At 47.3% G+C, this 23,292-nt stretch overlaps 1 protein-coding gene across 5 annotated transcripts in view; it reads left to right on the forward strand.

Moving 5' to 3' along the window:
• The window catches only part of pag1 (phosphoprotein membrane anchor with glycosphingolipid microdomains 1), a 37,241-nt gene extending 13,959 nt beyond the window's left edge, over positions 1-23,282 (forward strand). For 3 of the 5 annotated variants that reach the window (XM_018727226.1, XM_029248332.1, XM_018727227.1), the window contains exons 2-8: positions 9,679-9,710; positions 12,534-12,741; positions 13,683-13,734; positions 15,376-15,472; positions 15,628-16,208; positions 18,586-18,645; positions 20,494-23,282. In XM_018727226.1, coding sequence (XP_018582742.1) covers positions 12,590-12,741; positions 13,683-13,734; positions 15,376-15,472; positions 15,628-16,208; positions 18,586-18,645; positions 20,494-20,841 — 1,290 coding nt within the window. In that variant the 5' untranslated portion in view covers positions 9,679-9,710; positions 12,534-12,589 and the 3' untranslated portion in view covers positions 20,842-23,282. Of the gene's footprint in view, positions 1-7,823; positions 8,311-9,678; positions 9,711-10,302; positions 10,577-12,533; positions 12,742-13,682; positions 13,735-15,375; positions 15,473-15,627; positions 16,209-18,585; positions 18,646-20,493 lie in introns of those variants that run through there. The other 2 variants (XM_018727225.2, XM_018727228.1) reach the window with 2 other exon arrangements.
• Positions 23,283-23,292: the final 10 nt, after the last annotated feature.

Consider the following 23,292-nt stretch of genomic DNA (forward strand, 5'->3'; position numbering starts at 1 on the left):
GCAGAGAAAAAGCAGATCGCCTGGGTTTGACTGATGGCTTGCGGTCATCTGAGGATGGGTGAGAAATTGACACTGGAACACGCGCGTGTGTTTTTTGGAGCACTTCTTTGCAGACATGCGTGAAGCACACCGAACGGTTTTCCTGCTGAAATTGGTCCCAATGAGGCCGGACCACCTCGAGTGAGGAGCAAGGGCAGAACGTGGGTGGAACTCGATGAGGCCCCCCTCCACATTGTGTACTGCTGCTCTGTGAGAAAATGGAGCCATGCCAGTAGCAGTGAAATCCGCAGCCAAGGAGGTGGTACGTCTACGGTTCTCACCGCTGAGCTGTCATTCCCACTTTATACCCGATTCTGCTATTACTTGTGTTTCTTACCGGTGCTGTTCCATGTTGCCTCACACAATGCTGTTTATATTGTTGTATATATTGTTTTCAACGTGTGGGAATGTCTGCGTATTTGTACATTAAGTTTATCATACGGATGCGTACGTTAAAACCATTAGGGTCATTTTAACGATGGTCTTTATGGGTCATCCATAATTCTGCTGTAATAGGTACCTCAGTAATAGGAAGGATTGAGTTAGTTCTTGTTTTGAATATGCGGTCCCTTTTCCCCCGTTTGCTATTTCTGGAGAGAGATGACTTCCTGGGGAATTTCCCTTTTCCGCTTTGGTGTAACCTTCTGTTCAGAGTACTTGGGTCCTCTGACACACCGTAAGGTGTGTTCCCTTGCTTGAGAGTAGGCCATTGTTTTGAGCACTGGGTCGAGTTGGGGGAGGGAGGACCCAGAGGAGGAGCGGTGGCTCTGTTTGGGGAGGAAGGGCCGGAGAAGGACGCATTGGGCCATTGGGAGAGGGAGATCTAGGTTTCATCCAGGTGGTAAGACTCAGAAGAGGAGGAGCGCCTGACTCTGAAGCACTGACGGATCCTTTCTCAATGAGCCACTGTGATGCATGGTGTGAAGGAGAGGGCATGTGCAGCAGAGCAACGGCAGCACCCCCGACTCCCCGCCCATCCCCCAACTCGTCATCTCGACCAACAATCGAATAAAACTCAAGTAGGCTACAGGTGCAGTCATCTCAGTGGGTATGACCAGCTTTAATAAATCAAATGGGCTCTAATGGATTTAAAGGTGCCTTGTTGAAGAGGTATTGCATCTCCATTTCATTTGCCTGTCTCTCCCCAACCTCCAACCGTCCGACCACAGGTTGTTCTCTCATCATTAATACATTGCCTTTGTGTTATCCTCCTGATTGCCTTCAGGACAGCAAATCAATATTGAAATGCTAATGTACTGCTCTTCGGGTTAAGAGTCTATAAATGCGCTTTCCCTTGCTCTTGTTTGCATTCCACCTGTTCTGGGTCCACCGAAGAATCCATGCTGTGATTGTAACTGGTCCAATGGGTCACACAGATTCCAAGCGGATGTGCTTTTGTTTCTCTGGCCCACCCTTCTAATCCCTCTCGATTCTTTTTTGAAAGTCACCAACTCCACCCTGAATGCAGGCTTGTTTGAACGTGTCCCACAGAGGTCGGCATTAGCTTTCGGCGAGCTGCGTGCGGAGCCCTTCCTCCCAGTCGTGTTCTGGTCTGCAGATGGACCCTTGCTAAGACTGCCCTTCGCACCCAAGTGACTGCTTTGCACTCGTCGACTGTAATTGGCGGAGCAAGCCGTAGTGGTTTTGGTAGCTGTGTTTCTGTGAAACCCATTAGGGCTTTCGAGAGTTCCTCATCTGGTCCCATGCTGTTCTCTGTGGTTACAGGCAGTCATTTCGCAATGCTGCAACGATATAGGTACAAGGTCCCAGCATAAATTCTTATTCTGCTGTTCTCTCTATACATGTATGTGTATATAAAATCTCCAGCACCTCAACTGGGTGAGAGGCTGCAAAAAATAAACTGCAGAAGGAAGAGCAGTCATGCGTAAAACCGTTGTCGTACGCAGGTTAGCGCTACTAATTTGGTGCCTCGTGTGAAACATCAGACTTCACGTCAAACATGTCATTGTGATGAATTCTGTCAATTTTACCTACGTACAAATCGAAGGCCAACGCTGCAATTGATAAACCTTGTGAAAATAGTGAAGATAAGCAAATTTTCCCGCTCAAACATCAGACCTCATCTATGAAGCGTTGCAGGTATGGAGCCCTACTGCATGATCACTTGAGTATGAGTGGGAAGATGTTTCACTGCATCTGCCTTTTGGGATTTGATTGCACGCTCTTACTTCGTGTAGAATCCAGCCAAATTATCTAAATAAGGCTCCCGGTTGTCAGTTCTGGGGCTTGTCTGGAACCCGAGAGCCTGAAATGACAACGGGGCTTCATTTTTCTTTGAGGGCTGGCTGGAGGGAGAGAAAAGACTGCTGTAGTCTGGAGAGCTCTCTCCCTTCCACATAGACTGCTTTGTCTGGCAGAACTGGACTGGCTTTGCAGAGAGAGACAGCTCCGCGGTCTGAATACAGAACGATGGCACCATGAGAAGAGGAAAAGCAATGGAAAGAGTTTCCTGGGGGCCTGGAGGACACACTGAGACCGGCCCTGTGGTTCACACCACGTTCACGTGGGAATGCAGCTAAACTTGGTTTTTGTCTGAGGTTGTGTAACTGTATATGTTTCAGAGAAAAAGGGAAGTAGTAAAATGTGTTAAGGGTAACCTCAATGGTCCACCTATGACTAACATCACAAATATCTGCTTCACAGTTCTGGCAGGTGACTTAAGACGGTAAAGACCCAGAACTGCACCTGCTGCCCTAAATTGAATTCTATACCTAATCCACATTATAGTACCTAAAAAACTGAAGTATCCTGTTGAGGTCATTTTGTCATTTCTCATTCTCTCCCCACTTTACCTTGTTATTTTTACACCCTTGCTTCCTGACTGCTCCAATGTGGTTGAGAAAATAGATCTTAGCTGTTGAATTTCCTCTTCTGTCAAGCATTAGGCAAGGTGTCACATCCTTTTATAGAGTACTGATGCATTTTGGACTTGTGGTTGTGTTCTTCAGTCAAACCTCTAACTCTGGAACGCAGCGAGGTCTTTGGGTTACAAAAATAAAGAAAAGCAGAAGACAGGAAATGCCTTTTACTCACTGGCCAGTGACATTGACGGCAACCATCATTTTCAGCCGTAATTGACCCGAGGGGGGTCATTAGATGGTCCAGAAGGTCCTAATGTGTGTGGCACATGCTAGAAATGGCCTCATCCCCAGGAGACGTGGGGACTGCAGATGGAACGGGATTAGTGGCTTCTGAAGAATGTCTTGTTTCCAGGAAGTGAGTGCTTGAAAAATAATCAAATTGAATGCACTGCCACGAGGATTCTCCACAGATTTTTGTTTCCATCCAGTTTACTGGCTGTAATTGGTCTAATTATGGAATTGTAGACCCAAAGAAATATTTATATTGCACCGGCTCTGTATATATCTAAAAAATTCTCACAATGTTTTTTTAAAAAAAAACAGAAACATCCATCCATCCATCCATCTTCCTCCGCTTTATCCGGGGCCGGGTCGCGGGGGCAGCAGTCCGAGCAGAGTACTCCAGACTTCCCTCTCCCCGCACACCTCCTCCAGTTCCACTGGGGGAACCCCAAGGCGTTCCCAGGCCAGCCGGGAGACATAGTCTCTCCAACGTGTCCTGGGTCTGCCCCGAGGCCTCCTCCCAGTGGGACAAGCCCGGAACACCTCCCCAGGGAGGCGTCCAGGAGGCATCCGGAACAGATGCCCGAGCCACCTCAACTGGCTCCTCTCGATGCGGAGGAGCAGCGGCTCTACTCCGAGCTCCTCCCGGGTGACTGAGCTCCTCACCCTATCCCTAAGGGTGCGCCCAGCCACTCTGCGGAGGAAACTCATTTCTGCCGCTTGTATCCGCGATCTCATTCTTTCGGTCATGATCCAGAGTTCATGACCATAGGTGAGGGTAGGAACGTAGATCGACCGGTAAATTGAGAGCTTCGCCTTACGACTCAGCTCCCTCTTCACCACAACAGACCGGTACAATAACCGCATTACTGCGGACGCCGCACCGATCCGCCTGTCAACCTGCCGCTCCATTTTTCCCTCACTCGTGAACAAGACCCCGAGATACTTAAACTCCTCCACTTGAGGGAGCAACTCCCCCCTAACCCGGAGGGAGCAATCCACCTTTTTCCGACTGAGAACCATGGCCTCGGATTTGGAGGTGCTGATTCTCATCCCCGCCGCTTCGCACTCGGCTGCAAACCTCCCCAGTGCACGCTGCAAGTCTTGATTCGATGAAGCCAACAGGACCACATCGTCCGCAAAAAGCAGAGACGAGATCTCGCGGCCACCAAAGCAGACACCCTCCGTTCCCTGACTGCGCCTAGAAATTCTGTCCATAAAGATAATGAACAGAATCGGTGACAAAGGGCAGCCCTGGCGGAGTCCAACATGCACCGGGAAAAGGTCTGACTTACTGCCGGCAATGCGAACCAAGCTCCTGCTCCGGTCATACAGGGAACGAACAGCCCGTAGCAACGAGCCCCGAACCCCATAATCCCGAAGTACCCCCCACAGGATGCCACAAGGGACACGGTCGAATGCCTTCTCCAGGTCCACAAAACACATATGGACTGGTTGGGCAAACTCCCACGAACCCTCCAGCACCCTAGTGAGGGTATAGAGCTGGTCCAGTGTTCCACGGCCAGGGCGAAAACCGCATTGCTCCTCCTGGATCCGAGGTTCGACTATCGGTCGGATTCTCCTTTCCAGTACCCTGGCATAGACTTTCCCAGGGAGGCTAAGGAGTGTGATCCCCCTGTAGTTGGAACACAATCTCCGGTCCCCCTTCTTAAAAAGAGGGACCACCACCCCGGTCTGCCAGTCCAGAGGCACCGTTCCCGAACTCCACGCGATGCTGCAGAGGCGTGTCAGCCAAGACAGCCCCACAACATCCAGAGACTTGAGAAACTCGGGGCGGATCTCATCCACCCCCGGAGCCTTGCCACCGAGGAGTTTTTTGACTACCTCAGCAACTTCAGCCAGGGTAATGGACGAGTCCCCCTCCGAGTCCCCAGCCTCAGCTTCCTCTACGGAAGGCGTGTCGGAGGGATTGAGGAGATCCTCAAAGTACTCCTTCCACCGCCCGAGAACATCCTCAGCTGAGGTCAGCAGCGCACCACTTCCACTGTAAACAGTGTTCGTGGAACACCGCTTCCCCCCTCTGAGTCGCCGGACGGTTTGCCAGAATCTCTTTGAGGCCGACCGAAAGTCTTCCTCCATGGCCTCACCGAACTCCTCCCAAGCCCGAGTTTTTGCCGCGGCGACTGCCAGAGCCGCGCTCCGTTTGGCCCGTCGGTACCCGTCAGCTGCTTCAGGAGTCCCATGAGCCAGCCAGGCCCGATAGAACTCCTTCTTCAGCTTGACGGCATCCCTTACTTCCGGTGTCCACCACCGTGTTCGGGGATTGCCGCCGCGACAGGCACCGGAGACCTTATGGCCGCAGCTCCGAACCGCCGCACCGACAATGGAGGAGCGGAACATAGTCCATTCGGGCTCAATGTCCCCCACCTCCCTCGGGACCTGGTTGAAGCTCTGTCGGAGGTGGGAGTTGAAGACCTCTCTGACAGGGGCCTCCGCCAAACGTTCCCAACAGACCCTCACTATGCGTTTGGGCCTGCCAGGTCTATCCAGCTTTTTCCCCCGCCATCGAATCCAACTCACCACCAGGTGGTGATCAGTTGACAGCTCAGCCCCTCTCTTCACCCGAGTGTCCAAGACATATGGCCGAAGGTCAGAAGAAACGACTACAAAGTCGATCATCGACCTCCGACCTAGGGTGTCCTGGTGCCAAGTGCACTGGTGGACACCCTTATGCATGAACATGGTGTTCGTTATGGATAAACCGCGACTAGCGCAGAAATCCAATAACAACTCACCACTCGGGTTCAGATCAGGGAGGCCGTTCCTCCCAATCACGCCCCTCCAGGTATCACTGTCGCTGCCCACGTGGGCGTTAAAGTCCCCCAGTAGAACGACAGAGTCCCCAGTGGGAGCGCTTTCCAGCACGCCCCCCAAGGACTCTAAAAAGGCCGGGTACTCTACACTGCCGCTAGGCGCATAAGCACAAATGACAGTGAGAGACCGTTCCCTGACCCGAAGGCGTAGGGAGATGACCCTCTCATTCACCGGGGTAGACTCCAACACATGGCGGCTGAACTGGGGGGCTATTAATAAGCCCACACCCGCCCGCCGCCTCTCACCTTGGGCAACGCCAGAATAGTGGAGAGTCCACCCTCGATCGAGTAGAGTGGTTCCAGAACCCAAGCTGTGAGTGGAAGTGAGCCCGACTATATCTAGACGGTATCTCTCAACTTCCCGCACCAGCTCAGGCTCCTTCCCCGCCAGTGAGGTGACATTCCAAGTCCCAAAAACCAGAGTTGGCGCCCGAGGTTTGGGTCGGCCGGGCACTCGGCCCCGACCACCGCCCAACTCACAATGCACCGGCCCCTTACGGTTTCTCCGGCAGATGGTGAGCCCACCGAAGAGCGGCTCCACGTTATGGCTTCGGGCTGAGCCCGGCCAGGCCCCGTGGGCATAGACCTGGCCACCAGGCGCTCGCATGCGAGCCCCCCCCCCCAGGCCTGGCTCCAGGGTGGGGCCCCGGTGACCCCATACCGGGCGGGGTAAACGGACGCCTTGCTTTTTCCTTCATAAGGGGTTTTTGAACCGCGCTTTGTCTCGTCTGTCATCCAGGACCTGTCTGCCATGGGAGACCCTACCAGGGGCATGTAGCCCCAGACAACATAGCTCCTGGACTCATTCAGGCACTCAAACCCCTCCACCACGATAAGGTGGCGGTTCACGGAGGAGAAACAGAAACATTGAGGAAGTTATTTTTCTAAAATAGTAATTACATTAAGCAGTCAAAGTGAAAACTAGCAATCACCCCTGGCCTCTGTGGACTGATCGAAACATTCTTTTAGGGGCTTCTTTTTAAAAAAAAAAAAAACTGTACAGAGTGTAGATGTTCATAAAAACAGGCCTTGATCAGAAAGGTCCAGCGAGTGTATCTTGCGTCTTCTGGGCGATAAACCAGTGATATCACCATGACAACACTGTCTATATTGAGTCAGTTGATTAATGCTAATTTGAAGTTGCGTCCACCACCGCCTCCGCCACCACCCCCAGAAAAGGAGATGGGTTGGCTTGTGGGGTCTCTGCTTCCCCCAGAACTGCTCCTCTTTGCTACACCCACTGACTCTACTCTGTGAGTATGTTGTAGCTCTTAGCTCCTCTACATGGTGCTTATGAAGAGCTGACCATAGATATCCTTCATGCAAGGACTCCAGTGTGGTTTATCAGGTTAACTGACAGCTGCGGGCCATTGGCCTGACCTCAGTAAGATATGCATGGGCCACAGCAAATGAAATTCTTTGCCCCGTTGCCCCCCACCACCACTATCATGGGCACAGTGTGGTGTTCTGCATCCATTAAATGGTAGTAATTCATTATTAAGGCTGATATAAACATGTTGCTGTTATAGTAGCAGAGTAGTTACCCTGCAGTGCACCAGCTGAGTACAGATAAAAGGCTTTCATGGAGACCTGTGTCAGGTTTATCCCTGGACCTTTAAACAAATGACCCGTATGCTGATATTCCACACTAAGAGGCTGGAATGTGGTATTTAAATGCCTCATTTTGTCTAGTTTCCACTTGTGTGATGAACGTCGGTGCATATGGGGAAGGAAGGAAGCTAACTGTACTTAAGAGTCGCACATCTGCAGCAGTGTCTCTTTCTCATAAGCTAATGCACAAATATTTTTCCCATGAGGTGTATGTCACTTTGGAGAAAAGCATCTGCTAAGTGAATAAATGTAAATGTCTAAATCCAGTGGACTGCTGCAAACTATAGAACTTCCTTTCGAACCCTGACCTTGGAGTGTGGGGACCCCTTGCAGCAGGAAAACCAAGCCTGTTTGTTTGTTTTTTGTTTGGAAAATCAAATTATCTGTTCAGGGATCGTCTCCGATGTTCACACGAGAATCTTCCCGCGGACACTTTCTCAAGGGGATCCGGCTGTACCATGCGGTCAGTGCATTTGAAGCCGTCGGGCCAACCGGAGGCGGTCTCATCCCTCTGCTTCGCTGCTTAACTGGACCAGCCAATTGATCCAAGAGCAAGACGTCTGCAGCAGCTTCTTCATTAATGGATTGACTAACCGTAGCCTGTAGGTTGGGAACTGCCCATGTTACTGCCAGTTTTTACCCCTTTTCTATTTGGAGGGCTGAGTTTCGGGGCTCTGAAGATGGTGCTCGGTGGCGTTTCTGACAGTTCCCTTGGGTGGACTGTAAGTACCAGCTGCATGAAAAACCGGGGTGGAAACAACATGTTTGTGAAACCTGTCTTGTTCTTAAGCCTACTCCTGTTCCGTCCCTTTCTGTTGAGGTGGAGGCGCCAGTCTGCGTAGCTGCGAAGTAAACGAATTTGGTGTTTTCATATCCTGTTGGGGGCCAGATGGGCAGAAGCAGTGGAGCGATGTGGGGCTCTGAGAAAATTGGCTTTTTCCGTCAGATTTGCATACTGGCGATGAAGTCACAATGCAGGATACAAATGATAAAAACCTGCTTTGGAATGTCAGCATTTTACAGTTACTCAAAACAATCTTCAGTGTGCTTCTACACACAACCATGGTATATTCAAGATCTACTTGAACAGAGATAGCTATCGTCCAGAAATCTGTTACTTAGCAGGAGAGACCGCTGGAAGGGAGTGAATTAAAGAAGATGAGTGTAAGAGAATGTGAATCTGAATTCTTTTTTTTTTTTTTTTTTACTATATGAGAGGATACTGCAACGTGTGCAATGTGGCTTTGGCTGTAAATAACGTAATCAGCATTTATCATGCCGTCGAATAGTACAGTGATACAGTATCACTAAAGAATTAACCGATTTTACACACACACACACACACACACACACACACACACACACACACACACACGCACAAGCATTCACAGATCACTGCATGAGCTTGAGGCTCTCCGCCGAGTCAGCGGAAACTGGAGCCGGTCCGCCACGGGGCAAGCCAGGGACGTAGGGGGCAGCTGCCGAAGGAAGGGGTGATGGGCCCTGTACTGCAGCCCTCGTTATGAGAGGCAGTAGGACACTGCATCTCACACCACATGTTTTGCTTTAATGCCTTCTCTGCTTCTGATGAGATGCAAGAAAAAGTGTGCCTGCTGTCTGAGACCTTGGCACAGTAACACAACAGCGGGCAGATGCACGTCCCCCCCACCTGCACCCTTCCACCTCATTCTTAGCTGCCTGGCTGGAGAAGTTGTTATGTCTAAGGGAATGTCTGGGCTCCCTGCTGGGTGACAGCAAAGGTTATGTGAGGTGTATGTGAGGTTCTAAACTGCAGTATGATGTTATAACATTACCACACTGAGGTTGTAAATCACTTTTGGGTAAAAGTGTCAGCTAAGCTTTTATTATCCTGTGTAGAAAGTGTCGATGCAGCGTACTGGCCTGTTAGGTGTGGGTGCTGACCACTGTAACAGACTGGACTGTCCGTTAGGGGTACCGATTTGCTGTAATGGAGGGTTTGTCTGCTGTAGATACTGACTGCTATACTGAACTGTCTGTTATGGGCACTGACCGCGCTGTACTGGATTGTTTGTTATCGGTACTGACCGCTGTTATTTTCTCCTTTGCAGGAACGGTCATCTTAAGCAGTCCAGGTATCAAGGTACAGCTGTGTTTATTTATTACATAATTACAAGCTATTACATAAATGTAAGACAATGTTCTTGAAAGTCACGTGTATTAGTATGCGCAGCAACCCAAATGGTCTAGTGTTTCACGAGCAAGTGACGGTGTGCTGAACCCTGCGGTACCGAAATGAAGGGTGACCAGTAATTTCGTAGTTGCACTCTGTCACTGTAATCCATATGTACACATCCTAATACAGGTCTCCGTTAAGATCGGTACTAATAAAAATAACTCTTATTGCCCGTACCTGCGTTTTGCTCAAAGCTGTCGTTGCACACCGAGCTGGCGGAATATTAATACGCACGATCTTTTCGTTCCTCCTTTGAACGGAACTTAGTTCTCCCGTTCTGAGGTTTGGCCTGAGTGCTGATTAATGAATTGTAGGAAGTGTTTCGGCTACCTGCTTTTGTTCAGTACACATTCGCACCTTAATTTCTAATTGACAGGAGTGATAAGGGAAAAAAAAAAAAAATGTGTTGTTAAGGCGCTCGGGGGATGTTTTCTTGAATAGGTGAGTCACAGCGGAGGCTGGAAAAGCAGGATTTTCACACCCCTTTCGCCGTGGAGAATCACCTATACGGAGCGCTGGTGCCTCCTCCTCTCGTACCCTTGTTTACATGAAAACATCTGTGCCGCAGAGGCGTTTTCGCGAGACTCTTAGGGAAGCGTTGCGGAGCAGACCCTGTGCTTGCCACCAAGCGTGAGGCGTCTGCTGCCGAATGTGGAAAACTCCGTGTCGTTGACCCTTTGACTTCTGAACCTGTGGATCGTCTGACCACGAAGAGAGCCGTGACCTCCGGACCACGTTTCTTTACTGTGCCACCCGGGGACAGCAGTCATCGGGTACACCAGATATCCATCCCTCCTCCCCTTTCAGTGGAGTGGCGCCAGACATGTTTCTCTTGCCTTCTAGAATCTTCCTCTAGGAAACTCCTCGGATTAGGGTTTGATTTATAGGACATATAAACGGGACAAACACATTTGCATATTTATTTGTTTTTCTGTTTAATGGGAATTTTACATTTACGTGCAGTATTTAGCTGATGCTTTTCTCTAAAATCACTTGCTATGTTAAGTTCCTGACAATTGTTCACCCGTTTATACAGCTGGCTCAGTCAAGGGTACTGCTGCAGGAGGGATTCGAACCCGGGTTCCACAAGTCCGAAGGCGGCGGCTCCAACCAATACACTACCTGCTATGCTGCTTCAGGCATTGCAGCAACAATTGATTTCTAATTCCACCTGTGAAAGATGAAAGAATATGAGCTTTTAACAGGACAGTTTTTATACTCATTTCATTATTTCTTAAAAAAGGTGATAAAATGTTAAAAAAGGGCTTTTTGTTTTCAGGAGCGCTTTCCACTACTAAAAACTGCTTGTTCACTTTTCCAAAATGTCCTGTACAGGTATAGGGAACAGAAACACACACTCGCACACCTTTTCCAGGCAGACTCGCTAGGTCTGTGCCCTGTTCTGCTTTAGCAGGTAGAGCCGCGTTGGACTCGCCGGACGGGGACACGTTCCGTCCCGGAGCGAGCGGCGCGCTCTCGGAAAACGCCGGTCAGCGTTAACATTTGGCTGCCCTCTGCTGGGGAGTATCGCTTCCTCTTCCAGTTTAATGACCTGCAGCACGCAGGCCTGCGAGAAGATAAATGAGATCAAGCACAAATTTTGTCCTGGATTTATTCCTAAAGCACATACCACCTGGACTTACAGCACTGTGCAGTCAACCTCATTATATTGTTTTCGAGTCCTGGCGTTTCGTCGTAACGTCTAAGGCTGACCGCTTCATCAGCTACGCAATACTGTGCGATCGGTGCTTAGTTCTTATCGACGTTGTCCTGTTTCTTTTTTATAATGACTAGGAAACGAGGACGTGAGTGTTTTGGTGTTGCGGAGAAAAAAGAGCAAAAGAAAGCAGATTTAGAAACAAGTGTGGGGCACAGCTGGTAGCGTAGTGGTTAGAGCTGCTGCCTTTGGGCCTAATGGTCGTGGGTTCGACTCTCACCTCTGGCTGTAGTATCCTGGAGCAAGATGCTTAGCCTGAATTGCTCCAGTAAAATTACCCAGGGGTATAAATTGCTGAATATTGTAAGTTGCTTTGGAGAAAAGTGTTGAAAAAATGTAATGTTTTTTGGGGGTTAAATAATTAGAAGTTTGTAGTAATTGTAACCTTTACATTGTGAGTTGCTTTGGAGAACAGCGTCAGCTAAATGAACAAACAAATGTAAAAATAATGCACAATGAGAACATTATAATAATGTAATGTTTTCATAGTATTATTATTACATAGTATTTTAAATTGAATAATGCGTGAGATTAGTGGAAAAAGTAAAGCAAAGTCTTATTACACAGTGTCGCATTCATGCACGTTAATTGTTTTTCTATTATTATGGTTTATATGCTAATATGAGGGTGTTTTCGACTTATGACGAGATCGTTGGAATGGAACCCTGTCGTGAGTGGAGGGCCACCTTGCACGGTGATGGTTCCTTTGTTGTTACACAGCTGCAGCGAAACCAAATTTACGTTTATTTACTTAGCAGACGCTTTTTTCCAAAGCGACTTCCAAAGGATACTATATAGTGTGTTACCAGCCCGCACATTTTGCAGTTGAATTGAATTATACATGCTACAGAATGTATATTGTAATACAGTATTGAATGCAATATACATGCTACAGAAAAGCACCATAATATTAAAAAATGGAACCGGCCCTCTCCGTCTTGGATGATGCGTGCTCCCTGGGGGCAGCTGTCACGGTCGGTCACTTTTTGCGCTTTTCCCGTTGGTCTGCGAAGGTCCTGCAGTAGGGCACCCCCTGCAGATGAGTCCCGCTCCTTGCATGTGATGCGCGATGGCTCCGATCCCGAATGCCTTGTGGGACGCAGAGGTCATGGGGGCAGGGGCGCAGGCGGGCGGGCATCTGGTGTTCGTGGGCACCCTCACCGCCTTGTCGGCCTTCCTGCTGCTCCTCGCGCTCCTGCTGCTCTGCGCCAGCTGTCAAGGGTGAGTGGGGATGGTGGTGGTGTTAACGTTTTTACTGCTTAGCCGAAGCTTTCGGCCAAAATGACGTCGTTATATCCATTCGCGCAACCGGATGTTTAACTAGAGCAGTTTAGCTTAAATACCTTTCTCAAGGGCATTATGGACAATTTCCTCCAGGGATTTGAACGCTAAGGAGCCCGGTAGATTTTAGGCTATGAGACTAAGTGCTTAACAACATGTTGTAAGCTTAAGCTCTGCGATGTGCCACAAACTCGTGAAATCATCAGAGCGTTACTTTTACAGTCTAATTACACACACACACACACACACACACACACACACACACACACACATCATCTGAAACCGCTTGTCCCGTGCGGGGTCGCGGGGAGCTGGAGCCTAACCCGGCAGCACAGGGCGAAAGGCTGGAGGGGGAGGGGACGCACCCAGGACGGGATGCCAGTCCATCGCAAGGCACCCCAAGACTCGACTCGAACCCCAGACCCACCGGACAGCAGGTCCTGGTCAAACCCACTGCGCCCTCCCCCACATTCTAATTATCTAGCCAAATAATTTACTTGGCCGCTGAGGTGAAATAAGTGAAAAGGCACCAGAACAGCAGGACAGTGTTATTACTTAGTAAGTACTCAAGTACAGAGATACTGTACTTCTAAAATCTCCCTCAAACATTCTTCTCTTTTTTTCTCCCCCCCAGTGCTACTCTGATTGTTTTGTTCTAAGAAAGTTATCTATGTTAACATGCAACTGCAGCTATTGTTACTGTTGTAAAGAATTAGCCTGGTTGACATATTTTTGGTCCTAATCACCCTTTTCATTGTCTGCTTTGGGAAGCTGAGTTGAGTTTCCTATTTTTTTTAGGTGTCGACTAAATTAGCTTGGCTCGGTTTCTAATTATAGCCCAAGGACACCTCTGGCAAACGCTGTTTTCCTTCTGTTTCTAGACAAAAGAAAACCACCGGGCACACTGGAGACCACGATAACCTGATGAACGGGGTATGTGTGTGTTTTTGCACAGCTTTTCTGTCAAGGCATTAAATTTAATGCCTCATTTTGCCTTAAGAACAATAAGCTTTTCTTTCAAAAATGATCTACCCTTATTCCCTCAAAGAACAAGAAAATGATCTTCCTTAGAAAATTTAATGAGAAAATGAAACCAAAGCGGCTTTTTTCAACTGGGCCCGTAAAAGACGTTCGGTTGAGAACAAAGTCGCAAAGTTGTGCAGATGCTCAGTGAAGTGAAAAATTGAGGAAAACTTTGCGTTATGAAATTTATCAACCTCGTCGGTGTGCATTTTTCTGTGTGGGCAGTTATGTGGGCAGCTGCTGCAGTCAAATTTTACAGTAATTTCTTTCTTCAGAAATTCATAAGCTCGGTATTTTTTTTAATATATTTATAGCCTCATATTTAATGAAAGGCAGTGAGTGACCTTTGCATGTTCGAGTGCGTGTTCTTGCGCCTTGCTGGTGCGGACATCCTTCACTGTGATGTACTCGAGACAATTATTGTGGAAAGTGCAGACACATATAAGCACATGTGAGAAGTTGACAGCCTTGGGGGAAGCGCAGCTCTCCGGTCCACATGTGTTTTGTCCCAGACATCTCAGCATCACGCATCATTGATTGGTTTCCTGTACACCTGTCTCACGCTGAATGTGCAGTAGGTAGCAGGAACCGAAGGCCGGATATCTGGGGCTTCTGTTGCGTTGGTTGCGTTTACTTGATTAGAGAGCCCTCGGAAAGGGAATTTTTTTTTTTTTTTTTTTTTTTACTGGACTTGTCATTCTTAATAACACAGGAAATCAAGTCATTTCTGGAAGGAAGACTACTTTACCTTGACTGATGGTTTAATGAATTCATATAAGAATGCCTTTTAGTTTATTTGGTCAAATAGAGTATCAAGTCTACACAAATAACTTGCCTTTATCAGACAATGTACATCTGGTCCTAAGAAAAAAAAAAGTAAAAAAATATTTATATTAAGCAGATTTTATATATACTGTAAACATCACAACTGGCATATAATAATACGGAGACTGTGTTTTAGGGTAGTGCCATATGAAGGACATAACAGCTTATTAGGTATTGATAGGGACCAAAATACATTCTATATTTAGAGGGATTATTTCAATATTGGGGGGTACAGCTCTCACTTGTTACACCTATGTCACAGTATGACTACAGTATTTGTGTAATGTGTTTTACAATTTTTGTGTTTCGTTTATTACATTTTTTTCTGTGCAATGCCATGGAAACATTTCTGGTTTTTACAGAAAACCACACAGAACTGTTAAGCTACATGATTTCTCCACCTGATTTTAATGTCTGCATTTTAAAAGCCTTCAAACGGTAAACGCGTGCTTTGTGTGGCCACCACAAGTACGTCGGTAGCTTAACCCTGCGCGTCGGAGCGGCTCCGTCTGCCCGGTGCTTCATCCGACCAATAGATGGTGCCGCAGAGCCAGACTGCCACGCCACGCCGTTCTCTCTCGAACACTGGCTCAGAATTCAAACAAAGACCTGCAATCCGCAGCGACTTGCCGGCTGCTGTGTTCAAAGAATTAGCCCTATTCTAGGAAAGCTGGGTGTATTCTTACTGCTGTGTGAATCTCAGATGAATGTACCCTCTCTCTGTAGATGTCTGAAAAAGAGGCATTCACCCAGTCGGTTGAAAGTGCTGCAACTGATCTGGTGGCCAGCAGCTCCCAGAATGGACCCCTAACAAGCGGTACAGGTAACACATAGTCCATGCGGATGCTTACCTTGGGGTGTTGGTGTGGCATCACCCGTGTTCTTGGCCATCAGGCTCCTTGAAGGTTTCACTTCCCATTAACATTCCGTACGCTGATGATGAGGCGAGGCCAGTCATCCTGGTTCTCTCATCCGCAGTGCTTACGGATGACACTTTGGACAACAGTCCCCAGCCCTCTGAAGACATGCTGTCCAGTCAGTCGGAGCTGAGGTCTTCCAAGTGTCCCCAGGACCGTCAGCTGCCTAGTATTCCTCCCACCGGGACCCAAGAGGGGTCTGCTGCAGACCCCCAGGCGGCCAGTGGGGATGGGACCTACGAAGTGGTGAAGGAGAGCGCCTCCCGAGACGTCAGCGTAGAGGATTCCCTCTATGAGACCGTCAAGGAGCTGAAAGACCCTGAGCGCAGGGAGCTGCCCAATGGCACTTCTGCCCCGGTCCTTGGCGGGGAGCCCTGTCCACCTGTGCTCAACGGGGGTCTTAGCCCTGGAAGCCGCGCCCGGGCACCGCTCTCAGAGGGCGCAGAGTACGCATCCGTTGATCTTAACAAGAAGAGTCGCTACAGCGCAGACCTGGAATCCCGGCGCTCGGCCCCGCCCCCAGCAGATGAGCCTGAGGAGTCCGAGGAGGAGCGACCGCCGCCCATCCCGGACAAAGTGCTAGATGAGAACGAGAACCAGCAGCCGGCCCAGGGGTCCGCAGAGGGCCTGCAGAATGGAGAGGTGAGCAGGGTCTGGATGCAGCAGGATGCAGAGAGGAGGCTATGTGGCCGTGAGCTATAGCTCCTCTAGTAAAGTGTGTGTCAACTCGAGGCATTGCAGCAAAACCTTCTGGGATAGAAAGGATGGCACGTCGCTTTATGGACCATCGCTGCAGTGTTCTTCCAAGACATGCCCTTTCTCTGTGGTTACATCCTGAAGATATAATAGCTTTGATATGACGCCCCCTGGTGCTTTTCCCATGTCTTTGGTTTTACTCAGTGAGATAATTAATACTTTAATTTGTTTACAAAGCAGCTGTACTTCATCCCTGATTACTGAACTGGGACCGCATGCCCTCACACTTTAATTTTTCAATCAGATGCTGTGTCAGCAAGCATGCTGCCCCTCTCCTTCTATACATCCACTGCTTTTCGGTCTAATTTAACACAAGTAACGGTGGTTTCCCGTGGTTTTAAACACATCTGATCAGAGGCTGATTGGATTAGTTAGGCAGACAGGGGTCATGCCCTTATGCTGACCCGCAGCCTCTGCAGGCTGTGAAGGAATGGACCATCGCACATGGTCCTAGTTTCTGCTCTGTGGACATCAGTCTTCCCATGTGCGGCAAGGCAGCGCCGAGACAAAGAGGTCCACTGGAGCGGGCGGGGAGGGTGTCAGCTTCTGACGTTTTCCCTTTTATTCATTTTGCTGCATCGAGCGACCGGTGAAGCGACCGCTGTTTTGAGCCAGTGTAGGTGCGCGGGTATGTTAATGAGGTGGAGCCGAACTGCAGGCTGCTGCCGTTTCTCCTCCGGCTAATCAGAGCCGCCTTTGCCGTGAGCCTTTTCATGTTAACCTAGGCTGGCAAGCCGTCACGTCAAGTTCCCTCGCTGGCATTGTGCTTTCTAACAAAAAAATTGGAAAATTAGAAGGTATGTGATAGTGCTTCTCGGTGACAAAACAAAGGAATGGGGGGACTAGTTATGTGCCAGATTGGACGACACTTCTGTCGAAATGGTCCGCGAAGACAGATAACGACGGAGACGTGGCGGATCGTGCACCGCACGCTGCTCTGAGCGACGCCGGCATCCTGGTTAAATGACGGGGGTTGAAGTGTGCCACGTGTGCGTGCTTCGTGTGGGTAAATTAATAGAACCATTGTGCAAACGTGCTTTAAGTGCCTTTAGAAAAGTCCCACATCGCACAGAAATTGCTGTGAGGTGGAAAGAAAGAACACAAGAAACAGTCCAAAGCACGCTTCTCATTGTATTGTCTAAGGTTACGCAATTTTTCTCTTTCGCGGATCTCAAACGTCTATAATGTGGAGCGGGCTTCTCTTAAAGCCGTGAGGCCTGTTGCATCCCAGGGTTGATTGGCGGGGTGTTTAAAATTTAGACAACGAATATACGTGCAGAGCAGCCCGAAGAAAGGTCACCGTCTGCCCGAGGTTTGCGTTTCCACAGCGGTCACTTTAACGGTGACTGCTAGGATTTCATCTTGTTTGCGGTTTTCTCGTGTCAGTGCAAACCGCGAGAGCTAATTGGTGTTATTTTCCTCTTTATTGCCTGGCTATGTTAGTCTCTCTGTTGTGGAACCGACAGACGTGTTTTTGATGCGAGGCACCGCTTAGTCTTTCTGCTTCCTGTAAAGCCTCTGAGGCTCGACGCTTTGACACGAGGCTCGACGCTAACAGTTTCTGCTGAAATTATTCCGGTCCGATGAGGAAGCCGGGCCTCGCCACTATCCATTAATGAGTAATAGTGTCCGGGAACGGCGAGAAGAAGCGCTTCTTCGCGGCCAAGATGAAATGTAGCTGCAGAACAGAGACTTTTGGGTGCGATTTCTCCCAGGGGTCAAAGGTCAAGCCTCTGTGCGCTTCATCAAACTAGCGGCAGCGGCTCAGATTGCGCGAGAAGGCCTGCCGGTCGTCGCGCTCGGCAAGTTCACCCACTTTCCGTGAATGTTTAATGAGGCTGTTTCATTATTAATATTTCACCTCGGTTTCATCCCTCTCCCTTTCGCTTTCCAGCAAGCTACGCTCCCCTCTAAGCTGCATGTCTACACGTTGATAATCTGCGCCAATTCCGATTTACGTAACGCTCGAAAAATGGGCAGAAAGTGGGAGTGAAAGCAAATTATAGGAGTAGAAGGGCTGTATTGTTCAGTTCCTACATACAGACCTATTCATTTGTGTACCTTGTGCAGTGTACATTCAAATCACGACAGACCCCCGCATAGCATTTTAAAAGATGTAATTTTATCAAATTGAACACCATGACATTTAATCTTTCACTTAATTTTATCAAATTTTTATTTTTTTTTCCTTCCTTTACACTCTATGCAATGATTTCATTAGACATAAAAGTTGTCGGTCAGTCACCTCTCTCACATTCTGCAGGTAAACCACTTGCCACCGTCGACATCCATCAATGGGGACCCTCAGCTTTCGGAGAAAGAGGTAGGCATCCCTCCCGTCCCACATTTCCATGAGGTACAGCCAATAAGTTATAACGCAGGGGTCCCTGGTAACAGGGGAGTGGAATAATCAATTTTTACACACACCCCTCTTCAAAGTGGTTCTTCTCAGATACAACGTACTTCTGCCACCTCTCGTATAACATCTGGCAACAGGCCTAGAAAGGATTTTGTGGAAATGCACAGAACGCTTCCTTCAAAGCTGCAGCGACATCTTCGGCGCTGCCAAAACAATAACTGCAAAGGTGAGGAAACAAAAAAAGTCACAGGGTGAAATGTCTGGAGAGTATGCAGGATGTGATAGTACCATTGTTCCATGTTTTGCCAGGTGCAGTTTCATGTTGGCCATTTGAGCAAAAGTAGGCCTTTTTTTTTTTTTTCTTCTGTTTCTTCTTTTTTTTTTTCTGATGAGCGCCCAAACGCTTCACCTTATACATAGAGCTGTTATAAGTAACATTCATATGCCGATGGTTTGGACCCACAGCAGTATCACATGGTGGACAGTCTGATTACTTATTGACTGTGCCTTACAAGAGCAAAAAGCGCAGCCACTTTATTAGTTTTTTTTTTTTTTTTTTGCATCGACATCAAATATTATACAGATATAACCACAAGACCTGTTGAGCTCTAGCATTCATATAAATAATAAATTAGAATAAGGTTAGGGGGCACTGCAGGGAAAACCACAGGACAACAATGACATATAATGGTTTACATTTCCGAAGCCTGAAAGTGACACCGTAGAGTAAATTATACAGTCATATTCATAATTTTAGGAATTCTTAGACCGATTGTTGGACTGTTGGATTGTTTGTGTAGTGTAGATTTAGAGTGCATTTTAACAGATGCCAAACTTAAACCAACCTCTCAAAACTGAATTTCAGTATGTGTTGCACTGTCCAGAAGTTATGAAATAGTGCACACACCCGAACCTAAATCAGATAAGTTGGAAGCTTTATCAGCTACAAGTTTAATTTGGGAAGCACAATGATGTTGTACAGCGGTATTTGACAAATTGACTATACTCAAGAATCACGTGTCTGCATGCAAATCTCTCTTTGGGACCCACTTCTCTCCCGATCTCCTCTCTGCTCCATAAATGTTTATTACATAATCTGTTTAAGCAAAAATTTACTCTGTTTTGATTCTATATGCAGCTCCTTACGCAATATATGCCGGCAAATACTGTGGTACTGGACTGATTGACTGCTTCATTTATTGTTTGTCTGCATCTGTACCTCTGTCTGTTAATTTACTCGGTTATTAGTATTTGGCAAATAAATAAATGTAAATATTAATAAAATATGCAGCACTGGAAAGAGACCAATGTTTCCCTAAGTCCTTAAATGCTCCATCTAATACCCCATCCGCATCTAAGACATCACTAAGTTTAACCCTCAGATCTCTTGCTGGTTGTGGTAGAAGGGGCTGTGGTTAAATTTTTCAGTCTGATATCAGTTCATCACAACCCCAGCCGGGGGGGGGGGGGACCAACTTGATTAGACCTTCGCAGGGAAACTCCTAAGCTCATAAGCTGCTAGTTTCTGGGTGCCAACCCAATGTGGCAACACAATCTCTGGATAGAGCCACAAATGTCAGACTCTCAGATGGCCAATAACTCTTATGCTGCAGGGCACAACATGGAGTAGATTTCCCCGCTCCTCATTCCTTTCATTTTCATTCCGTCCCACTCTTCCTTCGCATCTTTGACCATGGAAACAAACAAATCTCCAGTCCTCATCTGATGCAGAAAATTTTTAGATTTTGGATTGAAATCCAACAAGACTAATTCTAGTTCTGATGGTCTGTATTGTGCTTATCTTTACTTCAGCTGTCTGCCTTGTACTCCTCCATTGCGAAGCCCTCCGTGGTCCAGAAGGAGAACGACTACAGCAGCATTGGCGAAATAAAGAGTGAAATTTCACAGAGTCTGTCTGAGTCGGGCTCCGGAGACCTGTATGCCACGGTGAAGGACATTAACTGGCATCCCGAGCCAGGTGGTCTCCCTGAGCATCAGGAGGACAGTCCCGAGCCTGCAGATCCCGGCTACGAGACTATTAAGATTGCGGCATCGGGAGACAAGGATGCTGGAACTGGGAAGGAGGCCTTGGCCCAGAGGGAGCCTGATTATGAGAGCGTGGGAGACCTGGAGCTCAACAGGGAGATCTCCCGACTCTGACTGCCCTAGTACCCGCACCCCAGCCAGCCGGCGGGCCTTCGCTGTTACTCCAACCCACCTGACTTTTATCCATGCATACAAAATATTACCATTTCCCATTGTATTTTATGATTGTAAGCATATGGGGGAAGTGTCCTGCCTTCTGTGATGTTGCTAACTTGAGGTACTTCTCCTTTCGGTCATGGAGGTCCTTAGCAGACCCGTCTAATGTGCACATCACTGCCATAAGATGTCTGCATCGGCACAGCATTTTAGCAGTTGTCTGCGCATAGGGGGGCCATGAGTGTGACCATGCTGACAATCGTGCAGAACAGCACAGGATACAACGATAGGCGAGAGTCACAGTGAAAAAAGACCGATCTAAAGATCTATTACCAGCTCCTAGGACAGAGATGGTTAAGAAAAATCCTTGCTACACTAAGAACGCATGTATATTTTGGAGACACAGTAAGTACTTGTGCAGCTATAGGAGAACATTTTATCTGGTGGAAGAATAATGTGTGCCCTCACACCTTTTGGTGCACAGATATTCTTTTCCACTTTAAATGTGATGTGTTGCCTAATGCCTGCATCTCTTCTGGATGTGTGCACTTTCTACATTAATAGATTTGATTTATCGAAAGAAAAAGGAATTTAATCAGACCATGTTTATTTACAATCAAGGCTTTTAAAAATATTTTTGTATTTCTGTATGTGTTTGGATTTTACTCCTTTCTCTCCTAAATTTACTGTAGTCAGCTACCCGATCACCCAGTTTATATGTCTCCCCCCTTGTAGCACAACACACTCAGCTATACACCCGGGCACACGTATGGTGAGCCGCCAACTTCTCTTCAGTCTATAGCCTGCAAGCTTTGTCAGGCAGTATAACATGACTGTGGAAGAGCATCATATGCCCCATTCTGCCTGCAGCCTTTTAGCTATCTGGGTGTCTGAATGCATCATTGTGGAGAAAACCCCAACCATCTTGCACAGAAACACAGGCCAGTTTATGTTCCCAGGGTCTCCTCAATACAGACGGCTGGTGTTGCACAACGGAAATTTCAGCCCGGACCCCTCGCTATATGGGGCACGACAATTTACTTTGATAATGATTTGTCTCAGTGTTTGCTGTGAAATACATATACTGAAGTCACAGCTGAAACCAAGTGGGACTGCTGAAGAATGTATCGATGATGGAGTTGTGCTGTTCTTGGACTCCTTATGCTGTATATCAACTTCAGTGACAAGTAACACTCAACATATTATGGTACGCAATACCCTCACGTGACTGTGTGGTTCAGATGGGCTTATTCAAGCCCTCACAACGAAGGAACGATGCGACCACACCTTGTGATGCTGGAATTAGGAAAATCTTTTGAAATTTAGAAACTACAGTTCATAACATTAACCTTGTTTTATTTGTGACAACACAAAGTTATTTATCCGTCAGGTGTCCGCTGGCTTTTGTTTGCTCACCGTAGGTACTGTACACGCGTACAAGGGTCATGTGAAGGGTTCCGAAGCACAAAGAGAATACAGTGTGGTACTATGACAAAAATCCTGCCAAATTACCCATCGTGTAGATTACCCTCATTGAAAAGGATAATTGGTTTTATGACAGAGGGAAACCACATACACATCACATCAGATGGCATTGCCCTGCCAAAGAGAACTCATTGTATTTATCATATTCTGGTTTATTGTAACAAATGGCTTTCTTGCCTCACTGGCTTAAATGTGACAAATATAATAGCACATTTGAAACATGCCTTTGTTAACTTTCATTGACATAAATGAGCACATAGTATGCTGTTTCCAGTGTCATGTTACCAAGGGAAATACTTAATCTTGTTTTCTGTAACTGCGCCAAAGGAAGATGTTCATTGTTTTGCTTATCTGGCTCTTATTTTTAGTCTTGTGAGTGTTCCTGCTCAAAGATCTAGTGCTAGTTCCATCATGGTACATGGGAGTGTACTTTTCTGTTATAAGACAAAACTATTATTCTATCTGGCAATCTGTTATAATGCCTGTTTAGGTGTATTTTATCTAATCACGGTACATTGCATTGGTACTGGTAATAATAATGAACAGCATTGTTAATATCCAGGTACTTCTATTTAGGAGTTTTGATGTTGTTGAATTGTTGTTATGCTTTCTATGCTTCGCTTCAAGCTATCTTGAATACGTGCTTAAAACTATAAATGGGTATTGAAAAGACAACTTGTTAAAGGTATTTAACGAGGATAAATGACTGTTGCTTTGAAACAATACAACTTAAATTATATATTAGAGCACAGTATTTCACAGGATTGTATTCAATATATCTGTACTTCACAAACTTTACAAATGGATTAATAGTACTGACAACAATTTATATCTGCATTTTTGCTATTAAATTGTTTTTTAAGATGTCAGACTGAATACATATAAAATTAAACTTGACTACAGTGCGACGTTTTCATGAAAAAC

This window comes from Scleropages formosus, chromosome 23 (assembly GCF_900964775.1).
Source record: "Scleropages formosus chromosome 23, fSclFor1.1, whole genome shotgun sequence".
Lineage (NCBI taxonomy): Eukaryota > Metazoa > Chordata > Actinopteri > Osteoglossiformes > Osteoglossidae > Scleropages > Scleropages formosus.